The sequence below is a fragment of the Mustelus asterias genome, chromosome 22, assembly GCF_964213995.1.
Source record: "Mustelus asterias chromosome 22, sMusAst1.hap1.1, whole genome shotgun sequence".
NCBI lineage: Eukaryota > Metazoa > Chordata > Chondrichthyes > Carcharhiniformes > Triakidae > Mustelus > Mustelus asterias.
This window is the reverse complement of record NC_135822.1, coordinates 71262589-71284272: the sequence shown is the minus strand read 5'-3', so window position 1 is coordinate 71284272 and position 21684 is coordinate 71262589. Positions and strand designations below refer to the sequence as shown.

The 21684-nt window shown below is 49.3% G+C and overlaps 2 protein-coding genes across 2 annotated transcripts in view; both read right to left on the bottom strand.

Moving 5' to 3' along the window:
• Positions 1-628: 628 nt before the first annotated feature.
• LOC144509725 (nodal homolog) lies at positions 629-11362 on the bottom strand. Its single transcript, XM_078238505.1, has 3 exons — positions 11068-11362; positions 5548-6335; positions 629-781 (listed from the first exon to the last, which is right to left on the bottom strand). Exons 1-3 carry the CDS (start codon positions 11360-11362, stop codon positions 629-631), a joined length of 1236 nt encoding a protein of 411 aa, XP_078094631.1.
• Positions 11363-16981: 5619 nt separating this feature from the next.
• LOC144509724 (uncharacterized) overlaps positions 16982-21684 on the bottom strand; it is a 21519-nt gene continuing 16816 nt past the window's right edge. Inside the window, exon 6 of the mRNA XM_078238504.1 lies at positions 16982-17077. Within this exon, the coding sequence (XP_078094630.1) occupies positions 16982-17077 (96 nt within the window). The remainder of the gene's footprint in view (positions 17078-21684) is intronic.

The window sequence follows — 21684 nt, the reverse complement described above, 5'->3', positions numbered from 1 at the left end:
CCGTGATAATCTAATGAAATGACGGAACAGGACTGAGGGGCTGAATGGCCCCCGCCTGCTTCTGGAGATCCACATCCATATCCTGATTTGCATACAAACGTAGAAACTAGAAGCAGGAGGAGGCCATTCGGCCCTTTGAGCCTGCTCTGCCATTCATCTTGATCATGGCTGCTCATCAAATTCAATATCCTGATTTCTGCGCCCACCCCCCCACTTCCTCCCATATCCCTTGATCCCTTTAGCCCCAAGAGCTATATCTAATTTCTTCTCGACATCACACAACGTTTTGGCCTCAGCTACTTTCTGTGGGAGTGAATTCCACACATTCACCACCCTCTGGGTGAAGAAATTTCTTCTCACCTCAGTCCTAAAAGGTTTACCCCTTATCCTCAAACTATGACCCCTAGTTCTGGACTCCCTCACCATCGGGAACATTCTCTCTGAATATATCCTGTTAGAATTTTATAAGATTTATTGATATATAACAGTCCACTCAGTATAATCTTATGTCATCTTTATTCAACATTTATATAAAAATATATCATTTTATAGTCTATATACTTGATTTACTTTACACGGCATTTTAAAAGCAGCAGTGGGTCCATTGAGGGGCTTTGAGGGGTTTGGGTCAGTGACACCCGCACTCCTCCACAATCATGTCCTTGTGGTGGCTCAGCATCACTTCCCAGTCCTTATAGTACAGCATGGACAAAGGACTCATCTTCACCGGCACACACGATGTACAGGGCACTCGTTCCGGTTGCAAGGATTTCACCAAACTCTGCAAATTCCAAACAAAGAGAGAGAAAGAGAGAGGGAGAGGTCAGAACAATTTCACGTCAGCTACGACTCTCACCAACCTTTACAGATGCACCATAGAAAGCATTCTTTCTGGTTGTATCACAGCTTGGTATGGGCTCCTGCTCTGCCCAAGACCGCAAGGAACTACAAAGGGTTGTGAATGTAGCCCAGTCCATCATGCAAACCAGTCTCCCATCCTTTGACTCTGTCTACACTTCCCACTGCCCCGGCAAAGCAGTCAGCATAATCAAGGACCCCACGCACCCCGGACATTCTCTCTTCCACCTTCTTCCTTCGGGAAAAAGATACAAAAGTCTGAGGTCACTTACCAACCGACTCAAGAACAGCTTCTTCCCTGCTGCTGTCAGACTTTTGAATGGACTTACCTTGCATTAAGTTGATCTTTCTCTACACCCTAGCTATGACTGTAACACTACGTTCTGCACCCTCTCCTTTCCTTCTCTATGAATGGGATGTTTTGTCTGTCTCGCACGCAAGAAACAATACTTTTCACTGTATCGCAATAATAAATCAAATCCAACCAACAATTTACCGTTGTATTGAGGGCAGAAGGGGAAAGATAGCAAGGACAATTGGGGCAGCACGGTGGCACAGTGGTTAGCACTGCTGCCTCACAGCGCCAGGAACCCGGGTTCGATTCCCGGCTTGGGTCACTGTCTGTGCGGAGTCTGCACAGTCTCCCCATGTCTGCATGGGTTTCCTCCGGGTGCTCCGGTTTCCTCCCACAATCCGAAAGTGCTGATTAGGTGCATTGGCTGTGCTAAATTCTCCCTCAGTGTACCCGAAGAGGGGCTGGAGTGTGGCGACTAGGGGATTTTCACAGTAACTTCATTGCAATGTTAATGTAAGCCAACTTTTGCCACTAATAAGTAAACTTGTAGAAACTTGGCTTTTCGTCACGGACAATGTCAATTCCCATGAGGACATTTCCCTCCAGTTGAAGATTTGGCCGTGGTGTTCAAGACCATGAAGGCTCTTGCCATGAGTAGATGGGATTCCTAACCGGGGGTGACCTCCGGTGAGGAACCAGGGAATGTGGGTTGAAGATAGTTGGTACAAGAATCAGAGGCAGTTTTGATGTTATTCAGGTCTAGAACACAGCCTGAAAGGGTGGTGGAAGATGATGATTTGTAACTTTCAAAAGTGGAATTGGAGAAACACTTGGAAATGACGCAAGGCTATGGGTCAAAGTCAACAGAGGGAGTGGAAAAAACTGGGTAGCTCTTTCAAAGAGCCAGAATAGGAGTGGAGATGGACTGAATGGCCTCCTTCAGCTCTGTACAATTAATAACTCATGAGGGATTGGGATGGTGAGCTCAGAAGCTTGGTTGAAGGGGTGTGTTTTTTTGAGAAAGGAGGTGAGGGAGGGGTTAAAGATTCAGGAATTGGAAACCCAGGAATTAAAATCCCACTGAAGGGATCCAAGCAAGCGAAGGCCAGTGTTGGGGCAAAGATGTCCAAGGAAGCACAGGAGCGGGAATGTGAAGATCAGAGTGTTTGGAAGGGTTGTAGGGCCGCAGAAGATTGTTCAAACGAGGTAGGGCCAGACCATGGAGGGATTTGAAAGGACACAGTGGGACAATGGTGGGCAGCGAGCAAAGAGCAAAGCAGGGCTTTGTGTGGAAGAGGGCACAGGTTTTGACCAGGTTGAGAGTTGATAGAGGGTGAAGAACAGGAGAACATGAGAATAGCCAGGTCTAGAAGTGTATAAGGCTTTAGGTATGGGAGCTTCAGTGGTGAAGAATCTATGCTTGGCTTGGGGGGCAGCAGTGGAGATCATAAACTGGCGGATTTCTATCTCCATTCCTTCACTGTCACTGGGTCAAAGTCCTGGAACTCCTTCCCTAACAGCACTGCAAGTGTACCTACACCACATGGACTGCAGCGGTTCAAGAAGGCAGCTCACCACCACCTTCTCAAGGGGCAACGAGGGATGAGAAAAATCGACCTAACCGGCGACACCCACATTTTGCGAAAGATTTTAAAACTGTGAAATGCAATGGACGGGATAGAGTTGGGATATTCCAGCCACTCTGATCCCGGGTTTCATTTGTGAATGTGGGAGACTGACTCCTGTTGACGAGATGATATGGACAGGGCTGATTCCAGCTTCCCGATCCCAGAAATACAAATTGTGGATTCAATTTCTCAGGGGCCTGTGCCAGGGTGAGAGATGCCGGCATCTCCACATCAGGGTGAGAGAGCCAGATCTAGGACTCAGGACTGAAGCCCCTCTAGTGTGAACACATCTGGAGTGCACAACTTGTGGATTTGCAATTAAATGAATGGGGAAATGGTTCAGATTGGAGATTAAAGAGGAGATTGCCATTGGAAGAGTGGTGATAGTTTGGAATAATCTCCCAGGTGGTCGCGTTTACACATAAACTGAATCTTCCGCTGGCACCTTGAGGGACTTCAATGGGCTGAATGGCCTCATCCATCCTTAACTTTGCTTCCAGTTTCATTGGGAACCTGGGCGAGCCTTGGAGTCACTGGATGGAGAATGAGTGAAGCTGCCTCAGTCAGGAACTGTGACCAGGTAAAGCATTCTGAGACCACAGCTCTGAGACACAAAACTGTAAAAAGCAAATCCCACTGAGAGTGCAAATCTTTTTTCTTATTCCTTCTCAGGACAAGGGCATCGCTGGCAGGTCCAGCATGTATTGCCCCACCCGAGGAGGGTGACGGTCACAGTTGATGATGGTAAAACACCAGTGGCAGTTTGATACCACGCAAGTGACTCGCCAACTTCTGGAGGACAGAGTCACAGGCTGGAGTTACACATCATCCAGACCCGGGAGGGATTCCTTTCCACAGGGACGTGAAGCAACTCAATGACTAATCTGAAGGTTGCTCTTGGCCCTTGCGTGGGTTCTAACTGGAGGTCTTTTAGAATCAATATTGGTGTTCATATTCCCATTCTGCTTTGGCAACTGGTCTGCTTCCTCACCCTGATGGTGAAAATGAGTTGGCTTCACTCACATCACCATGCTTTGAGTGCAGGAACATTCAATGCAGAAGAGGTTCACCAGGATACTGCCTGGATCAGAGGGTATGAGCTATAAGGAGAGGCTAAACAAGCGAGGGGTTTTTCCTCTGGAGCGGCGGAGGCTGAGGGGAGACCTGATAGAAGTCTATCAAATTGAAAGGCATGGATAGAACATAGAAAAGCTACAGCACAAAGAGGCCCTTCGGCCCACAAGTTGCGCCGAACATGTCCCTACCTACTAGGCTTACCTATAACCCTCTATCTTACTAACTTCCATGAACTTATCCAAAAGTCTCTTAAAAGACCCTATCGAATCCGCCTCCACCACCACTACCAGCAACCGATTTCACGCACCCACCACCCTCTGAGTGAAAAACTTACCCCTAACATCTCTGTACCTACTCCCCAGCACCCTAAACCTGTGTCCTCCTGTGGCAACCATTTCAGCCTTGGGTAAAAGCCTCTGAGAATCCACTCTATCAATACCCCTCAACATCTTATACACCTCTATCAGGTCACCTCTCATCCTTCGCCTCTCCAAGGAGAAAAGACCTAGCTCTCTCCACCTATCCTCATATGGCATGCCACCTAATCCAGGCAACATCCTTGTAAATCTCCTCGGCACCCTTTCTATGGCTTCCACATCCTTTCTGTAATGAGGGACCAGAACTGGGCACAGTACTCCAGGTGGGGTCTGATCAGGGTCCTAAACAGCTACAGCATTAGCTCCCGATTTCTAAACTCAATTCCTCTATTGATGAAGGCCAGTATTCCATACGCCTTCTTAACCACAGCCTCCACCTGCGACGCTGCTTTGAGCGTCCTATGAACCCGGACCCCAAGATTCTTCTGATCTTCCACACTGCCAAGCGTCTTACCCTTAATATTATATTCTTTCTTCCTATTCAACCTGCCAAAATGAACCACCACACACTTATCTGGGTTGAAGTCCATCTGCCACTTATCCGCCCAGTCTTGCATCTTATCTATGTCTCGTTGCAACTGCTGACATCCCTCTACACTATCCACAACCCCACCAACCTTTGTGTCATCAGCAAACTTGCCAACCCATCCTTCCACTTTCTCATCCAGGTCATTTATAAAAATCACAAAGAGCAAGGGTCCCAGAGCAGATCCCTGGGGCACTCCACTGGTGACTGACCTCCATGCTGAAAAAGACCCATCTACAACCACTCTTTGCCTTCTCTGGGCAAGCCAGTTCTGAATCCACAAAGCAATGTCTCCTTGTACCCCATGCCCCTTCACTTTCTCAATCAGCCTTGCATGGGGCACCTTATCAAACGCCTTGCTGAAATCCATATAAACTACATCTACCGCTCTTCCCTCGTCTATGTGTCTAGTTACATCTTCAAAAAAATTCAATTAGGCTCGTAAGGCTCAATAGGGTTATAAGAACATAAGAACCTATGAACTAGGAGCAGGAATAGGCCATTTGGCCCCTCAAGCCTGCTCCGCCAATCAATAAGATCATGGCTGATCTTTTCGTGGATTCGGCTCCACTTACCCGCCTGCTCACCATAACCCTTAATTCCTTTACTGTTCAAAAACTTATCTATCCTTGCCTTAAAAACATTCAATGAGGTAGGTGTGTCAACAGCAGCTGACTTGATGTTGTCGATTTCACATTGAGTTAAGTCGCAATTACCCCTTAAACAGCCCACCTTTCTGACAATTCCGGATAGAATGCTCTCACAACGATGTCTTTTCCTTCTCACCTGCATGTAGGCATGGTTGGTTGGCATGAAAGTCTCATCCAAGGGCGAGGGACATTCTCCCCCACATCTGTAAGCATTGAAGGTTTTGGGATATATAACCCATCCTCCCCAGCCGATCTGGTCAAAGTTCACTTCCATGTCAATCCTGCGGCACAGGGTCTGGTCTCTCGCTGAGGTGCTGTTGCCCATGGTCAGCCTTTCCTTCCTGTTCCGCTTCTGCCTCTTGCTGTTGGCATCTTCGCCGCCCCGGGCAGCTGCTTGGTACTTGGAGCGTTCCACGGTTCTCAGGAGCGTGGAGGAAATCCCTCCCACCTCTGTCCTGTTCCTCCTGAAGAATAGCACCATCATGATCTGCTCTGCACCGCGGTGAGGAGGCCTCCTCCGGCTGCTTGTCATTGCCAGCTTGGGGAACGTCTCCTGTTGGTGCCCATGGCTGTGCCAGCGGTCCTTGGTCGGAGGTCGGCGGAGATCCTGCCTCGCAGGCGCCTCGCGCAATGGGGTCTCCTGGCTCAGCCACCTGTTCAGCAGGTCGGTGACGTTGAATATCTTCCACCCCGCTCCGGCGGCGGAAGGGTCGGCGACGAAGGAGCCAAGGGGCAGGCGGTGGTGGCACGTCCTGTTGCCGCCGCATTTGTATCCCTCGCTGTGGTTGATGATAACGGTGGTGTTGCCATGGGCGGGGAATGGGGGCAGCTGGATTCTGAGCTCGGCAAACTGCACTGAGGCACGCTCAGAAATGGAAGTCATGTCAAAGTCAACGGTCCAACTGTTTCCACTGCGATTCCAACCTGAAAGGAGGGGGAGAGTGAGAGAGAGAGTTAACAAACCCTGCTGCACAGCAGGAGGCCACTCAGCCCTCTAGGTGTGTCCTCGCTCTCTGAAAGAGCAGTCATGCACAGTCCCATATCCCAGCTTTGTGTGCACAGCCTTGAAATTCCTCACCCTCCAATACCCTCAAGTGGAAAGAACGGAGGGATTTTTCAACACATCAACCATGACCTCACTGAATGGCCAGCAGACTCGATGGGCCGAATGGCCCACTTTTGCTCCGATGTCTTATGGTCTAAAAAGGTCCAACCTGTTCACTTTCTACCATCTCATGACAGTAGGATAATGGAGTCAAGAACTAGTCATTGGACTCAATTCCGAGCAATTAGCCCACAGCAGGGCTGACTCTCATGTGAATCGCCAACATGCAATGTTAAAGTTCACGTGCCATTTTGGGGTGTGCCAGGGGGGTCAAAGGTTGACTGGTGTCTGCGAAACCCAATGATTGCAGAATCCCTGCAGTGCAGAAGAGGCTATTTAGCCCAGCAAGTCAGCACTGACACTCTGACACAGCATCTTAGCCTCTTCCCCCACCCTATCCCCGTAACCCCACACAACCCTGCCAATCACGGCACGGTAGCACAGTGGTTAGCACTGCTGCTTCACCGCTCCAGAGACCTGGGTTCGATTCCCGGCTTGGGTCAGTGTGTGGAGTTTGCACATTCTCCTCGTGTCTGCGTGGGTTTCCTCCGGGTGCTCCGGTTTCCTCCCACAGCCCAAAGATGTGCGGGTTAGGTTGATTGGCCATGCTAAAATTGCGCCTTAGTGTCCTGAGATGCGTCGGTTAGAGGGATTAGTGGGTAAAATAGGTAAGGATATGGGGGTAGGGTCTGGGTGGAATTGTGGTCGGTGCAGACTCGAAGGGCCGAATGGCCTCTTTCTCGACTGTAGGGTTTCTATGAATCTCCCCAAGCTACCCATCTTCGGACACTGAGGGGGTGATTTAGCATGGCCAATCCACCCAACCTGCACATCTATAAACACCAAGGGGCAATTTACCCTGGCCAATCCTCCTAAACTACACATCTGTCGACACGAAGGGGCAATTTAGCACGGCCTAACCGCCACACCTTTGGACTGTGGGAGCAGGACAAGGAGGGAGGTGGGAATTGGATTCGTAGACAGGAAAAGGGTCAGCTCCTTTCAGCTGCTTCTTGTTGTTTTTCACCCAAAGCCAATGAAAAATATCAAAAATTAAATGGCAAGGAAGAGACACTCATCAACTCAACATTTCCACATCAACATTGCTTCAAACTTTTCCCTGGGACTGAAAGGGTTAAATGGCGTGGAGCATAAACTGAACGTGAGTTGTGCAGGGTGAGGGGTGATCTGACCGAGGTTCCTATGTCACGGGAAGGTTGAGATTGGTGAATAATTCTCTCTGCTGGGGTGTTCAGGGCACAGATTCTTCAAATTCAAGCAGTGCTTGAAAGCAGGAAGCATTCCCTCACACTCAGGGCTCTCAGGAATCTCTCCCAGAGAAATGGTAAATGTTGTAATCTGGAGCTAAATACTGAGATCATTGGATTTCCGTTAAGTCAGGATATTAGGTTCATTGCCATGCTGACTTGCGGTAACACAGTGGCACGGTGGTTAGCACTGCTGCTTCACAGCGCCAGGGACCTGGGCTCGATTCCCGGCTTGGGTCACTGTCTGTGCGGAGTTTGCACATTCTCCCTGTGTCTGTGTGGGTTTCGTCCGGGTGCTCCGGTTTCCTCCCACAGTCCGAAAGACGTGCTGGTTAGAGTGCATTGGCCGTGCTAACTTCTCCCTCAGTGTACCCCGAACAGGTGCCGGAGTGTGGCGACTTGGGGATTCTCACAGTAACTTCATTGCAGTGTTAACGTAAGCCTACTTGTGACACGAATAAATAAATTTTGCCCCTTGGTGTCGCAAGGTGTGTCGGTTAGGGGGACTAGCAGGGTAAATATGTGGGCCTACAGGGATAGGTCCTGTTGGAGGGTCATTGCAGACTCAGTGGGGTGACTGGCCCACTTCTGCACTCTGGGGATTCTATGATTCTAGGGCAGAATTCAGATTCACATTAACCAGATTTAGCAACATAACAGAAGAGTGGAGGGGCTGAATGGCCTCCTTTTGTCAGCACTGGTGTTGTCCTCCCTTTTGAATGGATTTCTTAACAGATTAGAAAATGATTTGGAGGGATGTGCCGGATTTGTACTGGTTCTACCCATAATCTAGGCTGGTGCAGTGCTGAGAGAATGCTGCACTGTCAAAGATGCCCCATCTTTCAGATAACATATTCAACGTAAAGAGGGGGTGCAGCCAGTCAGCTACATCGGGAAGATCCCATGGCAGTATTGGCAGGACAGCAGGGGACTTTTCACCTGGGGTCTTGGCCAATCATTACTCCTCAACCAGATTATCTGGTCGATATCGCATTTCTGCTGTGGGATCTTGCTGTGTGAAAGGTGACTGTGCCACGTTTCTGTAATAAGTCTTCAAAGGCAGAAGTCCCTTCACTAAAATCCCTTTATTTACAACTCCAATAACAATACAGAGCGCCGTCATCAGCAGTCTACCTTCGGGAGTGCGAGAGGAACTGACACTCCTGGTTAAATACAAGGAAAAGACTCCCTGATTGGCCCATCAATTAACTCCTTAAATCGGGGACGTCTTTTTGTGTTGGACCAAATAAACAAAATCAAACTAACTCAGGGACAACTCAAAAAGGGGCAGCTCCCTAAAAGGAGGGGAACCGCCCAAAACAAAAGACAAGTTGGAAAGGAAACTTAAAACATCAAATTAAAATGTGATTAAAGGGGTCAATAACACACCCCCAGTCCCTGCGGTGCCCAGCGGGCACGGAAGGCATCAACTGTGCCCTCTAACACCGCACGCTCCCTCTCCAGGGACACCCGGCCGCGAATATAGCCGCAGTAGAGGGGCAGACAGTTGGGTTGGACGACCTCCTCGATCGCCCGCTGCCTGGACCTGTAGATGGAATGTCTTGCTAGACCCAGGTTCACAAGGAGGTCCTCCCCTTCCCCGGCCCCCTCGCACCGGGTGCCCATTGATCAGGAGCGTGGGACTGAAGTGCAAACAAAACATCAATAAAAAGGTATTTGAGAAAACTGAAAAGGTTGTGCAGCCTGTAACACGTAACATGGACATGGTCCACGGACTCCAAAAGGTTGCAAAAAGGGCATGCTTGGGACCATGCCAACCTTTGGTTGTACGGTACTGCTGCGTGCAGCACCCTCCACCCCAGGTCCCCGAGATAGTGGGGGGAAGATCCCTCCGTCGAGGGACCTCCACTGGGGACCTCCACCACCCGGCGGCAACAAGGCCCGCCAAGGTGTATCCGGGCGATGTGTGACTCCTTAGTCAGGGAGCTCATATTCCAATAGGCCAACCTCAATGGCCTGATTAAAGTCATTACAGTTTCCTACATGACAACAGAGATCTCACTTTCTAAAAGTGCTACATTTAATGGTTTAGCTGCACAGAACTCGAGCATTGCTGAAAAAAGACATGTTGTCGAACCTTCCTGTCTTGCACTCATCAGGTCTTCTTGTGATTGGCCTAAGGAGTACAAGAATGAAAAGCTTTGACAAAATGTCACTTTGCAGCAATTCTCAAATGCTGCATTGTTGGCACAGGCTGAGGTGGTGAATGTCCCTTTAAAAATGTGAATCATTTTCCCTGAAGTAAGTTTCTCAAGAACGGCCCTGGGGCCAGCCTCAGTAGATACAAACAGATCTACCTGGAAGGGCCTCTCGGTGCTGTGACCACTCTAGGATTGGGAGTGCCCACAATTCTTTCCACTGGAGGTCTATTTGATTGGATTTATTATTGTCACACGTATTAATATACAGTGAAAAGTATTGTTCCTTGTGCGCTATACAGACAAAGCATACCGTTCATAGAGTAGATAGTGGAGAAGGAAAGGAGAGGATGCAGAATGTAGTGTCACAGTCACAGCTAGTGTGCAGAGAAAGATCAATTATATATATCTATGTTCAGAATGGGGGGGCTCTGTAGTTGCAGGGGGCACTACTATAGCAACAGGACTGGTCAGAGAGGCTCAGGATGGCACAGTGGCTAGCACTGCTGCCTCACAGCACCAGGGACCCAGATTCAATTCCGGCCTTGGGTCACTGTGTGGAGTTTGCACATTCACCCCGTGTCTGCGTGGGTTTCCTCCGGGTGCTCCGGTTTCCTCCCACACGCCAAAGATGTGCGGGTTAGGTTGATTGGCCATGCTAAATTGCCCCTTAGTGTCAGCAGGGGGGTGGGGGGGGGGGGGGGGAGTGGTTAGCAGTGTAAATATGTGGGGGTTATGGGGATAGGCCCTGGGTGGGATTGATGTCAGTGCAGGCTCGATGGGCCGAATGGCCTCCTACTGCACTGCAGGGATTCTACGATCAGGTTTTACACAGAGGGCTGGAGGTATAGAAACAAAACAAAAATCCACCAAAGACCAGGCCAGCTTGAACTGCCCAGGACATGTCACATTCTCCAGACTCTCTGTCCAACAGATGTCAGCTCCCCCCTCCCCATCACTCCCCCTCCTGTGAACATCTGAGCAAACTCTTGGCCTCAGCACCCCTGGGTGTTTTGGAAGGGAATGGAATGGAAGGGAAGGGAAGGGGGGAACAGAGTTCTCCCCTGCACAAAGGGAATTGTTCAGAATCTTGACAGAGAGAGAGAGACTAACATTGGCCTTACCTCTGGCCAGCAGACTGAGCACTTCATCCGCCTGTCTCACCGCTGCCTGCTCAGGGGCTGAGATGTGCCTGGCCGCCCGCCCTGTCATTGCCTTGTACAGCTGCAGCATGTACACCGGGTAGCCGCCCTGGCTGCTGGGATCTTCCCGTGCTCTCCTGGCCGAGGGGCTCCCCTGCTCCCCCGGCCGGCCCCTCTCCCAGACGGGAGTGCCCAGGAGGGCAGCGGGACTGAACAGAAGTACCAGGATCACAGTCCAGGCTGCCAGCCAGGACTGCTGGTGGAAACTGCCAGACATCTGGCTGGGTGAGGGGTTTAAAAGGAGAGAGAGTGATTCAGACTGACAGCAGTGTCCAAGAAACTGGAGCGAGAGTGACAGAGCTACGTCTTATATAGACAAGGACATCTCTTTGATCTTCCCAGTGCCTTCTGATAGGCACACACACACACCTCCCCTCAATACACACACAAGTTCAGTGCTGTGTCTCAAATCAGATCTCTATCCAACTCAACCCGCCCCTCTCCTTCAGAGAACAACTCCCAATTAATATGCAAAAATTCCCCCTTCCCAGTGTGGGGAAACATCACATCTTGGGAGAGAGTCCCAGTCGAGGCTCAATGAGTAAAGGGAAGGGGAACAGCTATCTCCCAGGGAAAGTAAGGAAGGCAGCCAAACCCTGAAAGCATCCCATTGATTGGGAATTTCCAAGCTGCATTCATGAGGGGAAAGGGTGTGAGATTAAAGACTTGTGACACTAATCAACCTGATTCCAAATCTTTATGGAAATGGTTTGGGAGGGGAGGGGGGAGTTGTGTACTGGGGTCAAGAGAGAAAATGCTGGAAAATCACAGCAGGTCTGGCAGCATGTGTAAAAGAGCTGACCTTTCGAGTCCAGGTGACCCCTTTGTCAAAGTTAAAAGGTACGGGGTCGGGTCTCTCTCTCTCACATCTCCCCAGTATTGATGCATTCATCACGACAGCAGACAGCCAGATCTCTGGAGAATCCACTTTTCCTTAATTGGGAGAGAGGGAAAGAGAGAGCTGTGGAATTAACAGACTCACATCTCTCCCTCAGATTGTTCTCTGAACACTCAGACCCTGATCAGATCAGCGCTTTGTCCCAGATTAAATCACATCAAAAGGATCCGCCTCGTCCAATCCAGCCGGTAATCCTGTCCCAGAGAACTGACTTTACCACCCCCCCCGTCTGATATATTCATAACTCCACAATGGGACAAGAGGTGGCGGTGATTGAGATGGTGTGAAATTGGGATTCGAACACTCGAATTACAAAACTGCATCCCGCAGAGGCAGGGGGTGAGAATTATGTGGAGTTCAACTCGTGAGTGGATTGAAGATTCCAGGACAGAAATAGCTGCAGGGGGATGTAATAGGGATAGGTTTTAGATCAGTAAGGTGCGAGTTCCCGGCTCCTTTGAAACCAGCAGTGTAAACTAACCGCTAATGGCTCAGCTACAAGGCAAATTCATTTAATTATCCACTCATTTCTCTCTCCCTCTCTCTGTTGGGGGCGGAGGTCAGCGACATTATCAGAATGATTCTGTGATCAGATTTTCCCCTCCCCGGGTCAGCAGTCATTGCCTCTGGGTGCCGAGAGAGAAAGTTTCAGAGGCAGTGAGTACCCCCACTGTAAATGTTGTCACAGCCCCCGGTGGCTCACTCATCTGGACTGCTGATGTTGCTACAGCAGCCAGTGTTCATCTTGAATGTGTTCCTTCATTTAAATCCAACCCCCACCCCAGCAGAATGACAAACCCTCCAAGATGAAACTGGGTTTACAGCACAGAAACAGCAGGCCATTCGGCCCAACTGCTCTGTGTTGGCGTTTATGTTCCACACAAGCCTCCTCCCTCCCCCTCTTCATGTCCCCCTGTCCTTCTATTCCTTTCTCCCTCATATTTATCCAGTTTACCAGTTAAGTAGACTTACACTATTTACCTCAGCCACTCCCCATGGGAGTGAATTCCACATTCTCCCCATTCCATGTGGGAGTGAGTCCTGCATTCTCCCCACTCCCCGTGGGAGCGAGTCCCACATTCTCCCCCACTCCCCATGGGAGAGAGTCCCACATTCTCCCCCACTCCCCGTGGGAGCGAGTCCCACATTCTCCCCCACTCCCCGTGGGAGCGAGTCCCACATTCTCCCCCACTCCCCGTGGGAGAGAGCCCCACATTCTCCCCCACTCCCTGTGGGAGCGAGTCCCACGTTCTCCCCCACTCCGCTTGGGGGCGAGTCCCACATTCTCCCCCACTCCCTGTGGGAGTAAGTCCCACATTCTCTCCCACTCCCCGTGGGAGAGAGTCCCACATTCTCTCCCACTCCCCGTGGGAGCGAGTCCCAAGTTCTCCCCCACTCCGCTTGGGGGCGAGTCCCACATTCTCCCCCACTCCCTGTGGGAGTAAGTCCCACATTCTCTCCCACTCCCCGTGGGAGAGAGTCCCACATTCTCTCCCACTCCCCGTGGGAGTGAGTCCCAAGTTCTCCCCCACTCCGCTTGGGGGCGAGTCCCACGTTCTCCCCACTCCCCGTGGGAGCGAGTCCCACATTCTCTCCCACTCCCCGAGGGAGCGAGTCCCAAGTTCTTCCCCCACTCCGCTTGGGGGCGAGTCCCAAGTTCTCCCCCACTCCCCGTGGGAGCAAGTCCCACATTCTTCCCTCTCCCTGTGGGAGTTTTGGACTCCTTGTGAGTGAAAACTATTTTTTCATGCAGATTCTCATAAAACAGATAAATGCAAGGTTCCCATTGGAAATCTGGAAGTGTTTTGTGGTACCAGGGTGTACTGCCTGCTTTGATGGTCTCCACAATATAGAAAATTTTCAAGTTAAATTCTGATTGGACAGTGTGGTAAAGAATACAGTTAGGTGCTGACCAGCTCAATCCAAAATGCAGAGTTTCTGAAGTTCTCTCCTGTAGTTTAGATTGTGGCAAACCTAACACTTCTAAAATCAAAATCGGGTGAATTTCAATGAGTCATGAAAGGGTTAATATTTGAATTGGGTTTCGTCAGTGCCCTAGAATAAACCATTACTATCAATTTAACTCAGGGGAAAGAATGCCCAATGGGTGTTTAGTCCTATTCATTCATGGGTGGGTGTCGCTGGCTGGGCCAACATTCATTTTCCATCCCCAACTGCCCCTTGAGAAGGTGGTGGTGAGCTGGCTTCTCGAATTGCTGCAGTCCCTGTGTTGTCGGTACGCTCACGGTGTTGCTGGGGAGGGAGTTCCAGGATTTTGACCCAACGACAGTAAAGGAACGGCCGATATATTTCCAAGTCAGGATGCTGAGTGGCTTGGAGGTGAACTTCCAGGTGGTGGTGTTCCCAGGTTCTGCAGCTCTTGTCCTTCTAGGTGGTGGAGATGGCGGGTTTGGGTTGTCCGAGGAGCCTTGGTGAGTTCCTGCAGTGAATCTTGTAGATGGTACTCACTGCTGCTACTGAGCGTCGGTGGCGGAGGGATTGAATGTTTAAGGTGTTGAATGGGGTGCCAATCAAGCGGGGCTGCTTTGTCCTGGATGGTGTCAAGCTTCTTGAGTGTTGTTGGAGCTGCACCCATCCAGGCAATTGGGGAGTATTCCATCACACTCCTGACTTGTGCCTTGTAGATGGTGGACAGACAGACCTTGGGGAGTCAGGAGGTGAGTCACTCCCTGTGAGTTACTCTTGCTGACTGTGTTGAGTGTGGATTGTGACACAATTATACCCCCTGAACCCACTCCTCCACTGTCCGGCTGGGTTACAATACTCTGATCTCTATCCATTCGTGTCTGTCGAATCGTACCTGGACAATCACTCGCAGTGGCTTCTCTCCCTATTCCTGCACCGTTACCCCTGGTATTCCCCCAGGATCTATCCTTGTCTCCCTCGTATTTTCCACCTACATGTTGCTCCTTGGGGATATTATCTGAAAGCACATTAACAGACCCAGTTCTGCCTCACCGCTACTTTTCTTCACTGCCTCTCATTTGTCACCTGGTTCATCAGCCACCCAGTACTGCAGAAACTTCCTCCAGTTAAATATTGGGAAGAACAAATCCATTGTTTTGTTTCCCAGATAAAATCCCCAGCTGCTGACTCCATCCTTTTCACTGCCAATAGTCTGAGAGTGAACCACATTCTTCACAGGGCGGCATGGTGGCACAGTGGTTAGCACTGCTGTCTCACAGCGCCAGGGTCCCGGCTTCGATTCCTGGCTTGGGTCACTGTCTGTGTGGAGTCTGCACGTTCTCCCCGTGTCTGCGTGGGTTTTCTCCGGGTGCTCCGGTTTCCTCCTCCCACACTCCAAAAGACGTGCTGGTTAGGTGCATTGGCCATGCTAAATTCTCCCTCAGTGTACCCGAACAGGTGCCGGAGTGTGGCAACTAGGGGATTTTCACAGTAACTTCATTGCAGTGTTAATGTAAGCCCACCCGTGACACTAATAATTAAACTTAAACGCTGGCATTCTGTTTGATTCTGGTGAGCCCTAAGCTCTGGAATCCCCACCGAAACCTCATCTCCTCTCTATCCCTTCCACTTCTTTTCTGACTCTCATTGCAACCTACTTGTTGGAGCGAGCTTTTGGTCACCTATCCAAATATTTCCTTCTGTGGCTGAGTGTCTAATTTACCTTTGTAATTTTCGGTGAAACCTCTCAACATGTTTTATTGTGTTAAGGGCACTGTGTAAATACATGTTATTGTTGGAGTCGATGCCCTTCGTTTTGGTCTGTTCGTCTGTGGGCACTGGTCGCTGACTGGGTCCTTGCTGACTTTGTGAGGATGGGATTCATGTCTGTCCTCGTACAGTGTTTTCATTCACACACACGGACTGGATCCTGAAGTTCCTAACTCACAGACCACAATCAATAAGGATAGGCAACAACACATCCTCCACAATCATCCTCAACTTCAGTGCCCCACAAGGCTGTGTTCTCAGCCCCCTACTATACTCCTTATACACCTATGACTGTGTGGCCAAATTCCCCTCCAATTCGATTTTCAAGTTTGCTGATGATTTGATTTGATTTGATTTATTATTGTCACATGTATTAACATACAGTGAAAAGTATTGTTTCTTGCACGCTATACAGACAAAACATGCCGTTCATAGAGAAGGAAAGGAGAGAGTGCAGAATGTAGTGTTACAGTCATAGCTAGGGTGTAGAGAAAGATCAACTTAATGCGAGGTAAATCCATTCAAAAGTCTGACAGCAGCAGGGAAGAAGCCGTTCTTGAGTCAGTTGGTACGTGACCTCAGACTTTTGTATCTTTTTCCCAACGGAAGAAGGTGGAAGAGAGAATGTCCGGGGTGCGTGGGGTCCTTAATTATGCTGGCTGCTTTGCCGAGGCAGCGCGAAGTGTAGACAGAGTCAATGGATGGGATTCTGGTTTGCGTGATGGATTGGGCTACATTCACGACCTTTTGTAGTTTCTTGCAGTCTTGGGCAGAGCAGGAGCCAGACCAAGCTGTGATACAACCAGAAAGAATGCTTTCTTTCTGTGGTGCATCTGTAAAAGTTAGTGAGATTTGTAACGGGCATGCCGAATTTCCTTAAATTTCCAAATTTCTGGGAAAGTAGAAGCTTTGGTGGGCTTTCTTAACTATAGTGTCGGCCTGGGGGTGATCTGGACACCTAAAAACTTGAAGCTGTCGACCCTTTCTACTTCGTCCCCATTGATGTAGACAGGGGCATGTTCTCCTTTACGCTCCGTGAAGTCGATGACAATCTCCTTCATTTTGTTGACATTGAGGGAGAGATTATTGTTGCCGCACCAGTTCACCAGATTCTCTATCTCATTCCTGTCCTCTGTCTCATCATTGTTTGAGAACTTGAAGCTCTTGTATAGACAAATGTCCACACAGGAACAAAGTGAAGAACATCTAAACACACATATTGATGACACTTCAGACAGTATTTCACTGGTTGTAAAACTCTTTGGGACATCCTGTGGTTGCGAAAGGTTGTGTCAAAATGCAATACTTCTCTAAATCCTGGTGAAATGCTGCCACCATCTGTTGAACAGCAGGAATAGCGATTCCATCAAAATTCAGACCGACTCTGACTCTTACCATCAGTAAGAAGTCTCACAACACCAGGTTAAAGTCCAACAGGTTTATTTGGTAGCACGAGCTTTCGGAGTGTCACTCCCTCAGGTGAGTGAAGAGTTATGTTCACAAACAGGGCATACGTAGATACAGACTCAATTTACAAGATAATGGTTGGAATGCGAATCTTTACAGGTAATCAAGTCTTAAAGGTACAGACAATGTGAGTGGAGAGAGCGTTAAGCACAGGTTAAAGAGATGTGTATTGTCTCCAGCCAGAACAGTTAGTGAGATTTTGCAAGCCCAGGCAAGTCGTGGGGGTTACAGATAGTGTGACATGAACCCAAGATCCCGGTTGAGGCCATCCTCCTGTGTGCGGAACTTGGCTATCAGTCTCTGCTCAGCAACTCTGCGCTGTCGTGTGTCGTGAAGGCCGCCTTGGAGAACGCTTACTCGAAGATCAGAGGCCGAAAGCCCGTGACCGCTGAAGTATTCCCCAACAGGAAGAGAACAGTCTTGCCTGGTGATTGTCGAGCGGTGTTCATTCATTCGTTGTCGTAGCGTCTGCATGGTTTCCCCAATGTACCATGCCTCGGGACATCCTTTCCTGCAGCGTATCAGGTAGACAACGTTGGCCGAGTTGCAAGAGTATGTACCGTGTACCTGGTGGATGGTGTTCTCATATGAGATGATGGCATCCGTGTCGATGATCATCTTACCATCAGAACCAGATTCAGGAAAACACACCTTGAATCTTGGAACGTTCATAGGATAGAATCACAGAATTCCTTCCAGAGCAGAAGGACACCATTCAGCCCATCGAGTCTGCACTGACCACAATCCCACCCAGGCCCTATCCCCGTTAACCCCACGTATTTACCCTAGCTAATCCCCCTGACTCTAAGGGGCAATTTAGCATGGCCAATCCACCGAACCCACACATCTTTGGAGGGTGGGAAGAAACTGGAGTGCTCGGAGGAAACCCACGCAGACACGGGGAGAACGTGCAGACTCAACACAGACAGTGACCCAAGCTGGGAATCGAACCCGGGTCTCTGGAGCTGTGAGGCAGCAGTGCTAACTGCTGTGCCACCGTGCCGCCCACTGTGCCATTGGTACCACAATTTGTCATTTCGACAGGCACCTCGAACACGAAAGATGAAAAACTGTAGCTGTTCGAGAGCTGTCAGGCTACATTCTCTGGACAGCAGCAGGGTATCAACCTGGCAGCTGTCGACACGCGTACTGTAATACTGAGCCACTCGATTCGAATACTCCAAACAACCCTGTACCAGTACTTTGTTGAGTCGCTCCTCATTCACACAGCCAATTCATTTACTTTCCCATATACTAATTTGCACCCACTCCTGTTCACCATTGCAAATACCAAATAGTGCGGATGCTGGAAATCTGAAATCAAAACAGAACATGCTGAAAAATCTCAGCAAGTCTGGACTGCAAATATGGAGAGAGAGAGAGTGAGACAGAGTTATCATTTCGAGTCAATAACCTTTCTGCAGAACATTGAGTGTTTGCATAAGTATTTGCGCGTCTGTATGTTTGTTTGTTTATTTATGTGTGTGAATATGTGTTTGTATGTTTGTGTGTGTATTTGCATATGTTTGTACGTATATATGTGTATCTGTATGTTTGGTGGGTTTGTACGTGTGTGCTTGTTTGTGTATTTTTGAATATGTGTGTATATGTTTGATTTTGATTTATTATTGTCACATGTATTAGTATACAGTGAAAAGTATTGTTTCTTGCGCTCTATACAGACAAAGCATACCGTTCGTAGAGAAGAAAAGGAGAGTAGTGTTACAGTCAGAGTTAGGGTGTAGGGAAAGATCAACTTAATGCAAGGTAGGTCCATTCAAAAGTCTGACAGCAGCAGGGAAGAAGCTGTTCTTGAGTCGGTTGGTATGTGACCTCAGACTTTTGTATCTTTTTCCCGATGGAAGAAGATGGAAGAGAGAATGTCCGGGGTGCGTGGGGTCCTTAATTATGCTGGCTGCTTTGCCGAGGCAGCGGGAAGTGTCGACAGATTCAATGGATGGGAGGCTGGTTTGCATGATAGACTGTAGTTTTGTAGTTTCTTGTGGTCTTGGGCAGAGCAGGAGCCATACCAAGCTGTGATACAACCAGAAAGAATGCTTTCTGTGGTGCATCTGTAAAAGTAGGTGGGAGTCGTAGCTGACATGCCAAATTTCCTTCGTCTTCTGAGAAAGTGGTGTGTTTATGTGTGTGTGTGTTTGTGCATGGGTGGCACAGTGGTTAGCACTGCTTCCTCACGGCGCCAGGGACCCAAGTTCAATTCCGGCCTCAGGTCACTGTCTGTGTGGAGTTTGCACATTCTCCCCGTGTCTGCGTGGGTTTCCTCCGGGTGCCCCGGTTTTCTCCCACAGTCCAAAGATATGCGGGTTAGGTGGACTGGCCGTGCTAAATTGTCCCTTAGTGTCAGGGGGCTTAGCAGGGAAATATGTGGGGTGACGGGGATAGGGCCTGGGTGGGATTGTGGTTGGTGCAGACTCAATGGGCCGAATGGCCTCCTTCTGCACTGTAGGGATTCTGTGATCCTTTGATTATGTGTTTCCGTGTCTGCATATGTGTGTGTGTGTGTGTGTGTGTGTGTGTTTGGATATGTTTGTAGATATGTGTGTAAAAAAGAACTGGATAAAAGCGTGTATGTGTGGCTACAAATGGATATGTGTGTTTGTGTCTGTATGCGTGTGTATGCTAATTTGTGTGTTTGTGCATGTTTGTGTGTTTGTGCATGTTTGTGTGTTTGTGCATGTTTGTGTGTTTGTGCATGTTTGTGTGTGTTTGTGGATCAGAACTTGTTGACCAACGCTGACCTACTTAGATTGCCGTTTCAGCAAATGCCCGATTTCCATCACATCACCATTAGTGTCCCTGCAGAGTTTCTGTGAACCCTCTCTGACTAAGTTCTTTGTGAGTGGTTTTAACATCTCCTTCCGTGACACTGTCAGATTCGATTTAATAGTTGCCCCATTGCACACTTTGCACTGTTAAATCTTTGATATCAATATCAGTGCCTGCACTTCCAAAGGGCTTCATCAGCTGCACAGTGCATTGAGATGTTCAGCAGTGAAGTGCTGTGAAAACTCTCTCTGCAGAAGTGGAAGATTTGACTGTTGCCACCAGCTAACATTCAATTCCGATGGGACCACATATCGGGTTCTTGTCAGAATGGATGTCCAACGACACAGCAGGCTGTTTACGCTCCTACCCCAAACTGAATTTCAAATGCCAAAATGTATGAAACTGAACTCACGAAGTGTGAGTTGGGACCTCAAATTTCCAGGAAAAATTAAGTGACTTGTCCATGGAATCTTTCCTGAGTGGAAGGTTGTTGGGGGTGAACTGGATAAAGTGACGAGAGGTGGTGGGGTTATTAAATCATAGAAATCATAGAAACCCTACAGTACAGAAAGAGGCCATTCGGCCCATCGAGTCTGCACCGACCACAATCCCACCCAGGCCCTACCCCCATATCCCTACATATTTACCCACTAATCCCTCTAACCTACACATCCCAGGACACTAAGGGCAATTTTTAGCATGGCCAATCAACCTAACCTGCACATTTTTGGACTGTGGGAAGAAACCGGAGCACCCGGAGGAAAACCCACGCAGACACGAGGAAAATGTGCAAACTCCACACAGACAGTGACCCAAGCCGGGAATTGAACCCAGGACCCTGGAGCTGTGAAACAGCAGTGCTAACCACTGTGCTACCGTGCCGCCCGGTTGAGGGGGGGAAGGTGTGGGAGGAATTCCTTCATACAGTGCAAAAGGAGGCCATTCAGCCCATCGAGCCTGCACTGGTAACTGTCCCACCCAGGTCTATCCCCGTAACCCCACGTGTGTACCCCACTCGTCCCCCTGACACTAAAGGGCAATTTCACATAGCCAGTCAACCTAACCTGCACATCTTTGGAGTGTAGGAGGAAACCGGAGCACCCGGAAGAAACCCACGCAGACACGGGGAGAATGTGCAGACTCCGCACAGACAGTGACCCGAGGCCGGAATTGAACCCGGGTCCCTGGCGCTGTGAGGCAGCAGTGCTAACCACTGTGCCGGCCGCTTCTTCCTGAACACCAATTTTGGTGGGATCTGATGAGCGACATTGGCCTGAGCTGGTGTGACTGTGATGTGGAGATGCCGGTGTTGGACTGGGGTGGGCACTGTAAGAAGTCTCACAACACCAGGTTAAAGTCCAACAGGTTTATTTGGTAGCACAAGCTTTCGGAGTGTCACTCCTTCATCAGGTGAGTCTAAAGCTGGTCCATCTGGTGTGACTGGTCAGGAGAATCCAGATTGAAAGAAAAAGTAGTTTTAAACAGAACACAGCATCCAAACAACTGTCAGCCTTGTCTGGGATCGCACTGTGCACTATTGAGGAGTTGTGTTTTTTTGGGCGGAGGGGTGTGGGGGTGTTTAAGGGGGGTATTAGGGACAGTTTCTGTGTGGAATTGCTGCCCTGAGTTTCTCTGCTGGCTGGGGTGGACCTGCACAGATTGCGCTCTCTCACACACACGAGTGGATAGTG